Source organism: Prionailurus viverrinus, chromosome A1 (genome assembly GCF_022837055.1).
Source record: "Prionailurus viverrinus isolate Anna chromosome A1, UM_Priviv_1.0, whole genome shotgun sequence".
NCBI lineage: Eukaryota > Metazoa > Chordata > Mammalia > Carnivora > Felidae > Prionailurus > Prionailurus viverrinus.
This window is the reverse complement of record NC_062561.1, coordinates 157,671,289-157,688,449: the sequence shown is the minus strand read 5'-3', so window position 1 is coordinate 157,688,449 and position 17,161 is coordinate 157,671,289. Positions and strand designations below refer to the sequence as shown.

The 17,161-nt window shown below is 36.6% G+C and overlaps 1 protein-coding gene across 9 annotated transcripts in view; it reads left to right on the top strand.

Annotated features, from left to right (window-relative positions):
* Nucleotides 1–17,161, top strand: part of MCTP1 (multiple C2 and transmembrane domain containing 1) — a 531,315-nt gene that overhangs the window by 287,561 nt on the left and 226,593 nt on the right. For all 9 annotated transcript variants that reach the window (XM_047859238.1, XM_047859221.1, XM_047859213.1 and 6 more), the window contains 3 exons: nucleotides 2,233–2,375; nucleotides 11,376–11,455; nucleotides 15,394–15,505. In XM_047859238.1, the coding sequence (XP_047715194.1) occupies nucleotides 2,233–2,375; nucleotides 11,376–11,455; nucleotides 15,394–15,505 (335 nt within the window). The remainder of the gene's footprint in view (nucleotides 1–2,232; nucleotides 2,376–11,375; nucleotides 11,456–15,393; nucleotides 15,506–17,161) is intronic.

Sequence of the window (17,161 nt, the reverse complement as noted above, 5' to 3'; positions counted from 1 at the left end):
ATTGAGAACAATTTCCAGGTGTCTTGCATAAGCAGTTATCAAATGATGAAGTCATTACCTGACCCAACAAAGCCTGAGGGAGGAGCAGTTAGCAGGAGAGAGGATCAAGACTTAAGTGTTGGACATTGTTGATGATGGGATGTCTATTAGATATCCAAGTGGAGTCAACAAAAGTCAAGAGGAACAGAGGTCTACCACCCACACCATTAAGTCAGTGATTCATTCAGTTAGTCATCGGATGTTTATTGGGGACCAACAATATGTCTGATTCTGTACTAAGTGCTGGTGATTTAAAACAAAACAAAACAGTGATCCAAATGGCTCTGATATTATGGAGCTCCTTATATTTTAGCAGGTAGCATAGTTACATAGATGAATTTGAAATCATGAGGGCATGACTGAGAAATTTCATATAGGTACGTAGATTTTAATATCCCTCCAAGTATGTGCTGCAAAACTCCCAATCCCCAGGGTCCTCAGCCCATAGTTGGGAACCACTGTGTTAAAAGTAGCAATTTTAAACTTTTTGGTTGCACTGACTCCCCTAAAGAATGCATTATAACAGGTTACCATATAATAGCCTGCATTTACATTTATAAATATTTTTAAAGTTTGTATCATTTTGATAAAATCAAACTGTCGAAATGGGAATTTCACAGTGGGAAATTGGGATCATTATTTCATTATACCCAGGCCTAGGCATACATTAAAGTTACTTCAGGAATGTGGAGAGTTTTGAGAAAACCCCCAAATGATTAAATAAGAAAAGCCAAATCCTACAAGTCAGTCCTTATTTTGAGCACAGATATTTATGTGTCATTGCAGTGAGGGGAGGTGTTGAGAGGGGATGCTGGTAGTAAGCTTAAGGATATCAGCGTACTTGTAATGTCTAACATCTACATCATGCTTCACAGTTTACTGAGCCCCACTTATATTTGTCTTTAAATCATATAGACCAAAGTTATCAAGTGTAGCTTCAGTTTAGACAAAACAGAAAGAATTAAACAAAATCTTATCATAACAGAGTCGGGCCTTGTATAAAGAACTATTTCCTGAGGATGAAGATTGTCACACTGGAATGATTTACTTGAGGATGTCTCTGATTCACCTTCTCTAGGAGGCATAGACTCACCTTCTCTAATAGCATAGACTCATTAGATCCATTGGCCTCATTCATCAGTCACAATGAGAAATGGTATGATATATATAGAAGCATGTCAAAGCCCTTCCCCCATCCCTGTGTAGTAGAAAAATCACAGGCATTAGAGTCAAACAAGCTTGGTTGGAATTTTAACTTCATCTCCTGTTAGCTGTGTATCCATGAGCAACTTACTTAACAGCTCTGATTTTCTTTTTTCTTTTTTTCTTTTTTTTTTTTTTACATTTATTCATTATTGAGAAACAGAGACAGAGCATGAGCATGAGAGGGGCAGAGAGAGGGGGAGGCACAGAATCTGAAGCAGTTCAAGCTCTGAGCTGTCAACACAGAGCCCGACGCGGGGCTCAAACCCACGAACTGCGAGATCATGACCTGAGCTGAAGTCGGACGTTTAACCAACTGGAGCCACCCTAGCTCTGATTTTCTTTATTATCATAGGGAGCTTGGGAGGTGTGCAGGGTTAATATGAAGTTGGCAGATGATTAAATAAGCAGTTGTCCCCTTCCCCCAATGGCTTACTCTGAGACCTCCAACCTTTCCTAGCATTCTAAAATTGAAAATTCTGAGCAAGAGAGAATGTGGGACCAAGGATGAATTTAAAGTCCAGTTTGTGACTCGCCTTTCCTTAAGCCCATCACACTAGTATAAGGTTTGAGCAGCATATTTAAGTCTAAAACTAGTCAGTTAGGTCAAGATGCTGGATCATCTTTTTGTAGTTGACCAGATGATAGCAAGAGAAATGTCAGATTCATCTCTGTCATTTATAATATGAATTAAATTGACATATGCAGCATGCAATAGAGGTTTTTAAGTATCAGGACAGGGTTACCATGTAAAGATCAGAAAAAAAATAATTACTATTATTATTATTACTTAGATTTAATAGTATTATATACTGTCCCTTTAAAATTTAAGGAGAATTTTAGGAAAAAAACCTTAACCTTTATTTTCCCATGTGATAAGCTTTATTTAACTTTTATTCCTTTAAATACTTCCTTATGTTTAAATGAGCTATTCTCTTGCTTCCAACGAAAGGCATGATTAACATGAATCAATCTGTATCTCTTTAACAGGGACAAGTGATCCATACGTGAAGTTTAAAATTGGAGGAAAAGAAGTTTTTAGAAGTAAAATAATACACAAGAACCTCAATCCCATATGGGAGGAGAAAGCTTGCATTCTTGTTGAGCATCTTAGGGAACCATTGTATATAAAGGTGAGCCAGTTATTTGTGTTTCCCTAATGCAATGACATAAAACTCGCTGTTTGATGGTTTTCTATCATGTATCCTTATCTGATGAGATTTTTCACGAGAGATAAATTCTGCTGTGCACAACTCTAACCTGTTGATGGTGTGACAGAAACGAAATAGAGGGGAGGGGAAGCGTGGGAGCATTTTTCTTCAGGACAGTTCTATTGCCAGTCACGTAGAAAGATTATGGACTCCATCTTCTCCTGTTTGGCGAAGTTAAATGATTTAGCACACTCTGGGAATATATATAAACAAGTCTCCATAAAATCTAGCAAGGAAGAAAGCTTACACAGAACCTAGTCTTTTTGTCCAAGAATTATATCAGGGGATCTACCATTACTGGTTGCAAACAAAATATTTTCCTTGAAAGATGAGAAGGATAAAGATATCCAAAAATGGAAAGGAAAAAAAAAGGTGTTTCCTCTCATTTGATGTAGTTTTTTTTTTTTAAGAACTTAAGGAGATTCCTTGTTTTGTTTTTAAAATTTTTTTAAATATTTATTTGTTTTGGAGAAAGAGAGAGAGAGAGACAGAGTGCAAGCAGGGGAGGGGCAGAGAGAGAGGGAGACACAGAATCTGAAGCAGATTCCAGGCTCTGAGCTATCAGCACAGAGCCCAATGCGGGGCTCAAACTCATAAACTATGAGATCATGACCTGAGCTGGAGTCAGACGCTTAACTGACTGAGCCACCCAGGCGCCCCAGGAAATTTATTTTATTTTCCTACCTAACTTCTCTTTAATCCATGTCTCCAGGTACTTTTTCTGTATCTAATTCATATTTGTAGACACTCTTTGTGGTTCCTGTGTTCTGACTATCCATTCAGTGACCAAACCTTTTTCTATTTTTACCATAATAACCACATTTTGCAACTGGCACTTGAGCCAAAAATCTCATATAATCACTCTTTGAGCAACCTCTAGGCATCCTCATTCCCATCAACTCTTCATTTATATTGTCTCCAATTACCTCAGTTGAATGTTCACAGTCAGGTACAGATCCAACTCCTTATTCCACTCTTTCCCCTTCTCATTACTGCACTTGATTAGTCTTAAAATAACCATAGCAGAACAGTTTTTAAGATTGGTGAGAAGAGAATCTTCTAAGGACATAGTTGGTAAGTTTCTAGAAGTCATTATAGGAGAATAGATCCATATTTGCATAAGAAACAGTCTCAGAGCACCTGGGTGGCTCAGTGGGTAAAGTGACCCACTCGATTTCAGCTCAGGTCATGATCTCATAGTTCATGGGTTCCAGCCCCACATTGGGCTCCGTGCTGATAGTGGGGAGACTGCTTGGGATTTCCTCTCTCTCTCTCTCTCTCTCTCTCTCTCTCTCTGCCCCTTCAGTGCTCTTTCTCTCAAATAAATAAACTTCTAAAATTTTTAATTAAAAAAATAAAAGAAATAGTCTTGAGTGGACATTGGCTAAAGAAAATCAATTAAATAGAATTCATGAACTGTCTTTTAACATATGAGTGACAGCATAAGTATTATTAATGTGGCAATATTCATGGCCAAACTTCCTCCCACCAAAGGGAAGATCTTCAGAGTTGGAGATGCTTTTCGTCCCTCCTCTCCACTTCTAGAGAGAAAGAAATATCTACGTGAGAAAAAAGGGAGTGCCTTTATAATAAAGAACTGAGATAGAAGTTGTAAAAGGAATTAAAAATACATATAAATGATATGTAAAGGAAATTTTATTTCTAGGGAGGTTTGGAAGAGATGAGTTGGGGTAGCTGTGGCCATGGGGATGATGGACAGGAGAGGAAAGCGGGGGTTACTAAGGATTGAACTGAACCATTTGGATCTTGTTTAAGGTCCCTTATGAGAAAAATCATGGAAGGAACAAGATTTGTTCTTAATTACTTTTACTGTGTATCTGTTTCTTTAATGGGATATTACTCCACAACAGAACCATGTGGATCTCCAGTCTTTCAAAGGATTAAGAAATAAACTTCTCAAAATTACAGTTAATTTCTTTTGCTATTCTCTTGAGCTTGAGAATGAATATTCATCTCTGTAGAAATCTAAATGTCAAAATGGATATTTGGAAAGGAATATCACAATAGGCTCAAAAATAAACAAAAGTCTGTAGTACACAGAAAAAAAAATGATGGCAAAATTTTTTGTTTTGGTTTGGGAGAGAATATGTCCACACATATACTTGTGCCATTGGAGACAGTGATACTACATACAGGCCCAAAGCCTTGGTTAACAACCACCGTATAAGCCAAAAGCTAGGAGAGAGACCCCAAAGATTGTTTTTGGTTTTTTTTGTTTATTTACCACATTGAGTTTTCAAAGTACGGCATCATGTAGCCACGACTTAACTTGTACTATACAGAAAAAGATACACAATGAATTATAAAATATTTGTCACTTTCGTACATTTCTCCGTAAGAAAAATGATTAAGTAGAAATTATACTGGTCTTTCGTGTACACACATAAAATGACAATATTTTTATGTAATACTGATGCTTCTAAATATGCTTTCGTATTTTTCATTTGATTTTTGTTTTCTATGAAATGCATAGGGCATCTTTTGAAAAAAGTCTCTAATTTTTTGCTTTCTTTTTTTCACTTTTTATGTTACCTGCTTTTTGCCTAACCTTGCATACACAGAGACCTAAATCAAATACACTGGTGGAAATATTTTAAGAATTTCATGAACATTGCTTTATTTTCATTGTCTCTACATAGCCATGTGTGATTGACTGACTTGATTTTGATATGATGCCCATATCCTATGTACTGGGAGATTAATCTTCCCTGAAAGATTTCTTAGGGACTAACTGATTCTGTACTGACAGGCAATATGAAAATGCATCCATGTACTAGATGGTTAGAAAATACTGTCTACAACCATCCTGTCTGTAGTTAAAGGAAAAAGAAGCTTATATGTGCCCTGTAATCTGATTTCTATCAATGCAAAGGTTACCAAGGGAAACAAAATTCACTTCTGAGCCAAGATTGTAAAATCACATTAAAGTTGCAGTGCTTATAGCATTTCTAGCAAAAACAGATTTTTCCCTCCAAAAATCTTGGAACTGTCATTTAAAAAAAATTAGACACAAAATAAAAAATAACATGCATTCCAATTGGTTAGAACTCCTATAGCTTTTAATTTTAATAAGACTATTCCTTCAGTTCCAAATGACTTTACAGTAAGGGCAGATAAAAACAAGTCTATAGGAATGGACTTGAAATATACTTATAAGGTCGTAGTAGAAGCTGGGGGTTTAAATGCAGTAGTTTTAACTGAGACAAGAGCCACTGGAGCCTGGTCGGTAGCCACAGGGATGCCTGCTCAGGCACACATCTTAGATAAGAGGGTAAATTCAGCGTCCATTTCAGCTGAATTGAATTAAATTTTCAATTTTCATTTCACTGACACTATTATTCAAGTTACACAGTGAACACCCAGAGTTATAGTGGAAAAGAGAGAAGTAATATAAAGGGGAAATGGTTGTATAAATTGCTGCTTGTTTGGCCTAATCACAGGCTAAAAATCTGGGTTAGATTGGAGTGCTTTTCTAACTTATAGAAAGGTTTTGATAATTAGGAAGGCGATTCTGTTTGGGATCAGATTACTGTGTCTAAGACTGTCATTTTACCAAAGTTGACATTTCCTTAAATAACTCATATATATCCAGGCTTAAGATTTAAAATTGATGGGATGCCTGGGAGGCTCAGTTGGTTAAGTGTCTGACTTCAGTTCAGGTATGATCTCACAGTTCGTGAGTTCAAGCCCCATGACTGGCTCTGTGTTGACAGCTCAGAGCCTGGAGCCTGCTTTGGATTCTCTCTCTCTCTCTCTCTCTCTCTCTCTCTCTCTCTCAAAAATAAACATTAAAAATTTTTTTAAAAGATTTAAAATTGAAACATTCTTCAGCATGGTTCAAGTTAAGCACCATATTGCTATCATATGCCAAATTATTTCTGAGTAGGTTTTAAGGGCCCTAAATGAATGTCATATACCAATGATAGTCAACCCTGGCTGTACATCAGAATTACCATGAAGCTTTTTTTTGTTTTTGTTTTGTGTGTGTGTGTGTGTGTGTGTGTGTGTGTGTGTGTATGTGTGTGTAAGAATCCAGATGTTCAAGTGTCTTCCCTACAGACTGATTTAAGGCCTGTATGGTAGAGTACAATCTTCTGTACTTTTGAAACACAATAGGTTATTCTGATGCACTGCTTGGGTAGGGAGGGAGCTATTTTTCTAGACTTACAAATGGAAACACCTGAGTAATTGGAAGAAAATGTTTCCAACCCTAAACCACGCAGCATCCAAACCAAATTATTCCAAAGTTAGATGCTTGTGTCATCTTAGATGTTTTGTGTGGTTCAAAAGTACTTCCTAAATGCATGAATCAAGAATCTCAACTATTTTAGCAACAACAACAAAAATCAATAGCAAAACAAAACAAGGAAACAAAAAAATGTGACTGTACTTACTTTTGGTTTATGGGCAAAGAACATAGGTTATTGAGTCTTGGGAAGATAGAATCTCTGGTCACATTTTCACTATAATAATAACTACCATTTCTTGAGCACCATGCGAGGCACAAGGCCTACTTTATCTCATGTAATCCTCAAAATACCTGACAAATGACTTTCCTCATCCCCATTACATAGGTGAGTAAGACTTAGAGAGATTTAGGGTTTCCTATGTCCACCCAGTAATTATGCAACGTAACTTGTATTTTCTACTAAAGATGACTAATTGCAATGGCCCCAGTTAGGTTTTCTTTTTTCTTTGCGTTACAATGTCAGTCCTACGATTTTGAGTTTAATTATTCTTGTATAGTGAAATGGTTATTTTGAAGCTGCCTGAATATGAAAATGAGTCATGGACATATTTTCTTCATAGAATCTTAGATCCTGGGTCACATTACGTGATCTGGGTCCTGTTCCATATCCTATTCCCATTATGCATCTTTATTCAAAGGCCACTCTCTCTGATTGTTCTCTGAAACATCTTATAAATAGCAGTCCCCATCACTCCCATACCCTGAGATATTTTTCCCCATGGCACTTATCACTACCTGTCATGCATTCATTTATTATCTGCAGCTCCCCTATATGTAAGCCCCAAGAAATCAGAAAATTTGTTCTGTTCACTGCTGTATTTCCAGTGCCTAGGACAATACTTGGCACATTGTAGATGCTAAACAAATATTTCTCACGTAACTGAATGAATAAATATATGAATCATTTGAACTGGCAATTGAAAACTCCACTGAAGTCGTAATTACCTTTGGGCATTCCAGTCATTTGAGCTAACAAATTCCCATTTGTGGGAGCTGAGCTTTCTGTTACTGATTTCCAAGAGCATTTTAGCTGGTGTACTCCCTGATGCAATTTTTCAAGGGAGGCAATTAAATCAAAATGCTAAATAAATTCATTTATTAGAATAAAACATTTTTTGCTCTAAACTCACGTGAGAATGAAGAGAGGTGTTATGGAAACCAAGCAACTTTTATCTAATGTTATCTAAGGTTTCCACCTCTCCCAGGAGATGTGTGAAGGCAAGCATCCCATCTAAACTGTTCACATGTGAATTCACAGTGCTTCCCTCACAGTGGGTACCCAACTCGTATTTGCTAAATTTAAATGTGTTCTATTCTGAACAGAGTATCTTGCACAACTGAATCTGAATCCAACTTCTTCAAAGCCCCAAGTTTTGGGGGCAAGTGACATAAACTTTTTTAGCTTTGGATTCCTTATCTGAAAAATGGAAACAACAATACCCTGTTCACTGAGTTCTATACAACATAAATTTCAGCATCTCCGTAATATGTTTAACAGATAACAGTGCCTAATGGATACTAAATATTGAATAAACATTAATCAGTGTTCACTGTGCTTGTTGTTATTGCAGTGGGAGTACCTTTTCTTTTTTTTTTTTTTTAAGTTTATTTATTTATTGGAGGGGGCAGGGACAGAGAGAGAGGGAGAGAGAAAATCCCAAGCAGACGCCATGCTCAGCACAGAGCCTGACATGGGGCTCAGTCTCACGACCCTCAGATCACTAACCATGATATCACAACCTGAGCTGATATCAAGAGTTGAACACTTAACTAACTGAGCCACCCAGGTGCCCCAACAGTGGGAGTATCTTTTCCTGTTTTATCTCTTCTCTATGTTCTGTATTTCTGAAACTTTCCCTAAAACAATGCTCCTTCTGACAGGTAGTTTATAGAACTTGGAACCAAGTCGCAAAGCTAATAATTTCATTAATGAATGGATTCTAGTTGTTACATTCTTTCCCATGGTTATGCATTTACTAATGAATAGGAAGAAACTAAAGTAAGCACCTAGCATTAGGACTGGAGGAAAGACTTTCACCGTGAGAGTTAAGAAAGTTCGAATGTTGAATCACCCATTTGGACTGTCTCCTCTAGCCAGTTCACTGGATTCACAGCTCTCCACTTCACATGTATGTGTGTACCCCAGATGTTGGTTGATTATCACTATAGTCCCTAAGAGTTTTAGCTTTAGGGTGATACAATTAGAAGAGATTGCGTAAGAGAAATTTGTTTAATTTTGAGTATAAATTTTATGTTGTAAAATACAGTATTTGTAGCCACTTGCAAACAGTGAGGTGTCCGTTGCCTGAGACGTGGCAGTGTATTCATGTGATATGCCACTGGGCACATGACTAGATCTCAGAGGTGTAATTGATCAAGGAGAATATCTATTACAGGAGCACTGTGCTTTCTATAACAAATGTACTCCTGAAAGGTTGTATGTAAATCAAATGCCTGTGAATTGAATAATTTAGAAGGCATTAGGGGAACTTATCACTTAAGTAAATCCCCTTATGACTTCAAACTTAAGAGTCCTTTTGTAATGCAAAGTATTTATCTTCTTATTTAAATATCAATTTTTTTACATATTAAGTTTTTTTTAAATCAAAGGCTATTAATACTGGAGAAAAACCAAGGATGCAGGCTGCTGTACATATTGTTCCCTTTGCTTCAGGTTTTCTAACTACTGAGCCCAGTTGTGCTAAATTCTCTCAGCCTAATGGATTCTCACATCCTGGAGAGTTCCATGGCCTGGTTGACCTTTTCAAGAGCTGGCTTACTTGTCCATGCTCATTTACTGCAATGTGCAATACAAAGATTTTCTGTTTGAAAAGATCCAGAAGCACAGCTCCAAACTTCATCTACTAGCATCTTTCTTCCATCTTAAAAGCTTTCCCTGAGAACAAACTGAGGGTTGATGGGGGGTGGGAGGGAGGGGAGGGTGGGTGATGGGTATTGAGGAGGGCACCTTTTGGGATGAGCACTGGGTGTTGTATGGAAACCAATTTGACAATAAATTTCATATATTAAAAAAATTAATTAATTAATTAATTAATTAAAAAAAAAAGCTTTCCCTGATCTCTATGATTTTTTTTCAAACGCTGTTCTTTTCTTTACAATACTTATCAACATTTGGAATTACATATCACCTGTGCACTTCCTTGTTTAACATCTGTCTCCTTTACTAAACTGTAAGCAATGATGATGTCAGCTTTGCTCACCCCTGTTTATGCCTAGCATATTGTCTGGTACATAATAAATACTTAATCAATATTGACTGAGGACAGAATGAGTAGGAAAACTAATGAATGGATGGAAGTTAGCCAACTCCCATTTTCTTGGAGTCTTTCGGAAATGGCCCTAATTGATCTAGCTCTGAGCTGTCTCTTCAGCCTTCTTTCCACTCTCCATATTTCTCACTCTGCTTCAACCACACTGACTTCTTGATGACCATTGCGTGTGTTGGTCATTTGGTGTTTCTTCTGCCTGGGAATGATCTTCCCAAACCGGCATAATCCTTCTCATCATTCTGGTCTCTACATGACACACTTCCTGCACGAGGCCTTCCTGGACTCCCTATCTAAAATAGCAGCTTCCAACACACCCCCTTAGACTTTTGTGTCCACAGTGCTCATCACTGAAGTGTATTTATCTATTTGGGTTTGTATACACTGTCTCAGCTCTTAAATGCAGGGTCCAAGAGATCAGGGACAATACTTTTTTATTTATCATAGTATGAATAAGAACCATAAAAGGCACAAAGAAGATACTGGATAAATAAATAGAAACACATTCTCTTTTCCTTTCTGATTGTTGTTGGTAGTTACATTAATATTATTTCCTAGTCTTCCTTGTGATGATAAAAACTAAATTTGACTTAACCTTAATATGACTTTACAAAATTTTTCATTAACAACACTTCAATTTTAACTTATTTGTATATTTCAAAAGACATTGCCCTATAATATCACAGAATTTATCTTCAGTGACCTGAAAAACACGAAGGAATTAGAATCATGTACTCATCACCAAGAGCCCACTATGGAAGACATATTTGTTGAATTTCATACTCACTTATTTTTCCTTCCAGTAATGCTAATATCCCTTCTATAATATGGGGAAAATATTCTAAGCCTGGGTTCCTCAGATTTTTGATGATTTACTATATTTTACTTGATTTTGTTATTCATCTTCCTTAAAGTTCTATTTGATATAAATAACAATTTTAAGTAAAAAATGCAATTTCCTTTGAATATTTTGTGAGACCCTAACATTTCAAACAAAGAAAATTTTTTTGAAGTTTATTTATTTATTTTGAGAGAGACTGAGCACTAGCTGGGTAGGGGCAGAGAGAGAGAGAGAGTGAGAGTGAGAGAAAGGGAATCCGAAGCAAGTTCTATAGAGTCAGTGCAAAGCCTAATGTGGAGCTCAAACTCACAAAACCATAAGATTGCGGCCTGAACTGAAATCGAGTCAGACGCTTAATCAACTGAGCCACCAAGGTGCCCCTCAAACAAAGAAATTTGTAAAAATATTAGGAAGTTTCACTATTTTTGATGACACAGACAACCAATATTTTATAGTCAAGATATTTTCATTGAAAGCTATATTGTAATTATTTCTAATAATGCTTTGTCTCTTTGGCTTCTCAGGTATTTGACTATGATTTTGGACTACAGGATGACTTTATGGGCTCAGCCTTTCTGGATCTCACACAACTGGAGTTAAACAGGTAACTTTTGAGCCACTGTTATATCACCGCCTCTTGTTGTGAAGCTGGGCCTGTATAAATAGAGTGACAGCCGATCTGGGTTCTAGACACTGTTCTCTCATTTATTGTTGTGAGCTGTCATGCTAGCCAGCCTTTTTCAAGTGCATCTTTTTTATCTACCCAGTGGAAATAATAGCATCTTCCTTGATTGTCTTAAACAACAACAGTTATTTGGAAGAAATATTCTAGGACACCTGATCTGTCCCCCAGCACTGTACTAAGCACCAGCAATCTAGAGATAAAAGACAAATTCCTTACTTCCATGTTGCTGATATGGTTGTAGTGGGACATAAAGTAGATTATGCATGTAAATAGAAATGACTAGTTTAAGAATCAGGCTACCATACAGGAAATAAAACATGTATGTACTTTATCTCAAAAACAGCTACTTTCTTATCACCTAAGCCCAAAGACAGTCTAATTTTGCGATCACTGGTGATCCTAGTTACTCAGGAGTGCCTCAAACATGAAGAAAGATTAGTTGTATTCCCTCAGTCACATTAGTTTATCATTGCTTGACTAGTTGTAAAGCTATAGAATTATTACTAGTATTAGTCATACCTGGCACCTAATTATGGGCTTATATTTTTTTAAAATGCACTTCAACTGGAAGCTAAGAATTGATTAATACTACAGAAGGAAAAAAATATGTTTTAAAAGGGTCAAGCAGTACTGGGATAGGTTGCAAACGAAGCTGTGAGATCTTCTTTGATGGTTTTAAGGTGTTTTATGTGATCATGTACGTGATGTGGCAGGAGCAGTGGAAAACAGGGGAGCAGAGAAATGGGCCAGATCGCTACTTTATATTTTAAATGCAAATTAAACAGAAATAATAGAACCCCCGTATGTATCATAGTCAGCTAAGCTTGAGCACACTGGCAGCTTCTTGGTCTTCCAAAAGCCATTTTTGCCATGGACTGGACCAAAGAGCAGACTTTTCTGGACTTCCGGCACGTCCTCTATTCCAGTCAAGAGGTTAGCACAGGCTGACCTAATGATAGAATGTGGGTGATTGCCGGCCTCCCACTCACCACAGTGGAAGGATGTTTCCTACATAGTGGTGTTGTTGTTTTTAAGTTTATTTATTTATTTTGAGAGAGAGAGCTCACACGCAAGAGTGAGTGGGGGAGGGGCAGAGAGAGGTAGGGAGAGAGAATCCTAAGCAGGCTCCATGCTGTCAACACAGAGCCTGTGACAGGGACTCTATCTTACAAACTGACATCATGACCTGAGTGGAAATCAAGAGGCAGATACTTAACGAAGCTCCCCAGGCGCCCCATCCAAGATAGTGTTTTATGTCATCCGTTACCATGAAGACTGAGCTCCAGCTCAATGGGCTGTGGTGTTCTATGAAGGCCACAACTATTTTCTGTATAGATTTCTGCTAAAGGATATGCAAACTGCTGTATTTAATCACAGAGCATAAATCTCTCTTTTTCCCTATTAAAGATAAATCATTGATGAAAAATAACCTTAAATGGAAAAATATGGGATGATTAAGAAAATAAAAAGACATTTATCCAAGCATTTGGTGTTTATTTTGCCACTTTACTTAGTTTATGTATTTAATCATTCCTTCCTCCCAAAACTAGGTAAACACCAAATTACTACTTTTTAAAACCACATGAGGGTGTATGCCATTACATTCTGTGTATAAATCAATAGTCCCTAGGTGTAGATAAATGGATAATAATATTAGCCATATAAATACTTATGCTATTCTGTAATGCATTAAAGTTTTACTTTGAGAGAAAATCATCATCATCATCATCATCAAGCAATTGAAAATGTTCTTAAATCTTTATCATGTAATCATTATAAAAATATAATAAGTTTTCTTTTAATTTTATATGTACTCATTATAGGAAAATGAACCAAATCAAATTGTAACTCCATATAAAAACATGTATCTATGTATAGTATTTACATACATTCTATAATGCTTAACATGAATTTGTTAAAATGAAAGGAACAAGTTGTTGCTGTCAAACCACGGTGAGTAGTTGTAACTAAATTGATATTGGAGCCATTTGTATCACGACTGTTATAACATGTATATTATCAATCTGACTAATTTTTCATGTTTCAGTTAAAACCTCTGACACTGGGGAGCACCTGGGTGGCTCAGCCAGTTAAGTATTTGACTCGTGATCTCAGGGTTGTGAGTTTAAGCCCCGTGTTGAATTCCATGCTGGGCGTGAAGCCTCCTTAAAAACAAACAAAGAAACAAAAAAACCTCTGGCATTGGAAAACAGTTCATCTTTTTCATAACATTATTCCTTGACTTTAAGCATCATGTAAAAGTTTCCTACTATTATAATACCTTAGCCTTAAAATGTATCTTTGGTTCGGGAGCCTGGGTGGTTCAGTTGGTTAGGCGACTGACTTGAGCTCAGGTCATGACCTCACAGTGAGTTTGAGACCCAAGTCGGGCTATGTGCTGACAGCTCAGAGCCTGGAGCCTGCTTCAGATTCTGTGTCTCCCCTCTCTCTACCCCTCCCCTGCTCACTCTCTCTCTGTCTCTCAATAATAAATAAATGTTAAAAAAAAATTTTTTAAAGTATCTTTGGTTCTCAATCCTGGTTGTATGGGAAAATCACTTAGAGAGCTTCATAAACAATATAAATTTCCAGACCCAACCTTGATCTATAGAACCAGGGTCATCATGGGTAGAATTCAGGAATATATACTTTTTTAAAGCTTCCCAGTGGATTCTTATATGCAGCCAGGATTGAAAATTCTTATTTGGACCAGCTTTCCCCACCAAGCCCTCTCCCCAGTACTAGATTCCAACTATAGCATTTACTAATTATTAAGCTCCCTAAAGATAATGATATTATCACTGATCTTAACCTCTGGTTTTTACCCAAGATTTAGCACAGTGTGTGGTATTTCATATGTGTTTAATATATGTTTTGTGAATGAAATGAATAAGTGACTGAGCAAGTAAGGGAACGTTCCTAATTTGCCAACATTTAAAGATTCAGGTTTTGTGTCAAATATTCCACAGTCCCTTAGGTTTATTGGGGGGTAGAGGGGCATGAACTCCTATTTGTTCAACAAAATGAACCAAATCAAATTATATATCAAACATATATGTACATATATAGTATATGCATATACACTGTAATGCTTAACATGCATTTGTTAAAATTGAAATATATGTTTAATTGAGATATGGAAATAAGATATTACCTACACATTGTCAGTTCAATGTGTGGTTGGCATTATTTTCTAAAATTATTCTGGGTAATACTGAGTAATTCATAATCTCTTCTTCAGACATACTTAATTCTAAAGCCTTCTAAGTATTCACCAACTTGACCAAGTAGTGGTTTCCTTGTGTTTCTGAATCTAAAAATTGTTTAGGCATAGGTTTAAACAGCCAAAAAAATATAGTAGCATTATTGTAAACAATGGACTCTGTTAAAAATAATTACACAATAAAGAAATATGTCTATGATGCATATAAGGCAAATTATGTATTATCTTTTCCTCTTTTACCACTCATCTCTTTATTCTAAATCATGTAGTGGTCTGTAAATGACCCTCATTTACTTGTTGGACTCAAATTTATAGAAAATACCTGGCTTTCTGTGTGTTTAGAGATTATAAAGAAGGTACTTGTACATTTCTCTATACTTTTATAGTTTCTTAGCTTTCTAGAACCACAGAAAGGACTGAGACTTACACAGTGAATCCAAGTACACCCAGTTGGTCCACGATTTATTGGATAAGAGTGCATTAATGATATTTTAATAACAACAGAAATTGGACCAGGAAAGTAAAAGAAAACAAAATTTATTTTCTTCTTAAAAATAATAAATTGTCAATATAAAATATATTTTTGGCTTATATATTTAATGATGGTTTACAATCTTAATATTGTATATCATAGGCCCACAGATGTGACCCTAACACTGAAAGATCCTCATTATCCTGACCACTACCTTGGAATCATTTTGCTGTCCGTCATCCTTACCCCTAAAGAAGGAGAACACAGGGATGTGGTAAGTTCCCCCACAGCCTAGGAGGAGTGCTTTCTTGTTATCACTTCGTGGAATGTCATGAGCCTTCTTTGAATCCAGAGGTGATAATAAAAAGAAGCAGCATATGAAAATCTGGCCTGTTCTTTGTTTCTGTAAGTATCCTGGGTATCGCTAGTCCCTGTGTATTATATCTTTTGAATTCAAATTTCCTGTTCTGTGCTCCAGATCAGAACCTCTTGTGGTAAATAAGGGACACGTTTGCATCTTTTATTATAATTTCATTTCCCAATTTCAGACATGTTATATTGTAGACAAATGGTAGTATTCATTCAGGGAATACATTTGCTACTGAACTGAGTATTTGGAATTCCGTACCGAGGTATCCAGACCCTGATGTTTTGACTGTATTGTCATCCGTACCATCACAAAGAAAATGAGGTGAAATTATAATAGAGTTTCTGCTTTCTGGTATTTGTTTGCTGAATGATAAGTGAATACTCTTCATCTTCTTGATGGGTTTCCATATAGCTGTTACCCATTTTCCAGCACTGGCTGTCTGTACTTCCTTGCACACCATGCTGCAGTGAGAAACTTACAAGGGAGACAGAGGAGCCAATTACTCCAGCATGTTGAAGTGACATTAAAAAATATCAGGTGTGACCTGCATCAGTATGCTGGCCAATGCACTTTCTGCCACAGTTTACTGGAGAGTCCTCATTAGACTCAATGTGCTTTCATGTACCGGGAGCTGCTCTCACAAGTTTTGATTATAACACATTTTAGGAGTAGACATAACTATTTGGGCAAGTTCACATACCCTCCTTTAGCAATGTATGTATTGCTGTCTTCAAATAATGCATGATTAAAGTTGGTTTATGTTGTCTGCCGGAAAGGTATTCTTGACATTTTTTCAGGAGACTATAGATTAAAATAGTGAATCCCAACTTCAAATTTGGAAGTGTTTTAAACTCATTGGAAAACTCACCCTTTTCAACAAGTATTTTGCTCTACCCTTTTAAAAAAGTAAACAGTGAGCACACATTTTCATACGCTGTGTTTGCTAAGTATGATTTAAGTATCCATACTTAATTCAGTGAGAAGTACATTTCTCTTTCCAACAAGGACTACCAGATACCTACTGTGAGAAGTTAACACAGTAAAAAAAAAAGTGTGTAAGTGTGCATATGCACAGGCCCATGTGTGCAAAAGGAAGGGTAGGTGAGGACTTTTTTTTTTTTAACAGAGAATATTTAGAAATAGAAACCCATCATTGTAGAAATCGCCAATTCTGAATACCTTATTTCACCTAGTGGAAGCCAAGGAGTATATCCTAGCTGGCTAATCCATACACAGGAATAAATTGTACGTGTTTATTTATTGCTTTATTCAAATAATGCTAGTACTGACCAAACCTACTATAAGCCAGGTCCTATGCTAAACCTATAGGATACTATAGAACTTATATCCAGTGGAGAACTCAGGGATCAAATCATTAGTGAAGGAAATTTAAAATGACAACTGTATTGAGTGCCATGAAAGAGAGGTACATGTTGCTGTTAAGAGGGAATGTAGTAGAATTTGTTCTAGTTAAGGTAGCAGGAATTCTCTAAGGAAGCCAAATGAGACCTGAGGTCTGAGGTGTGAATAGGAGTTAATAAAGCAAAAACCAGGAAGAGA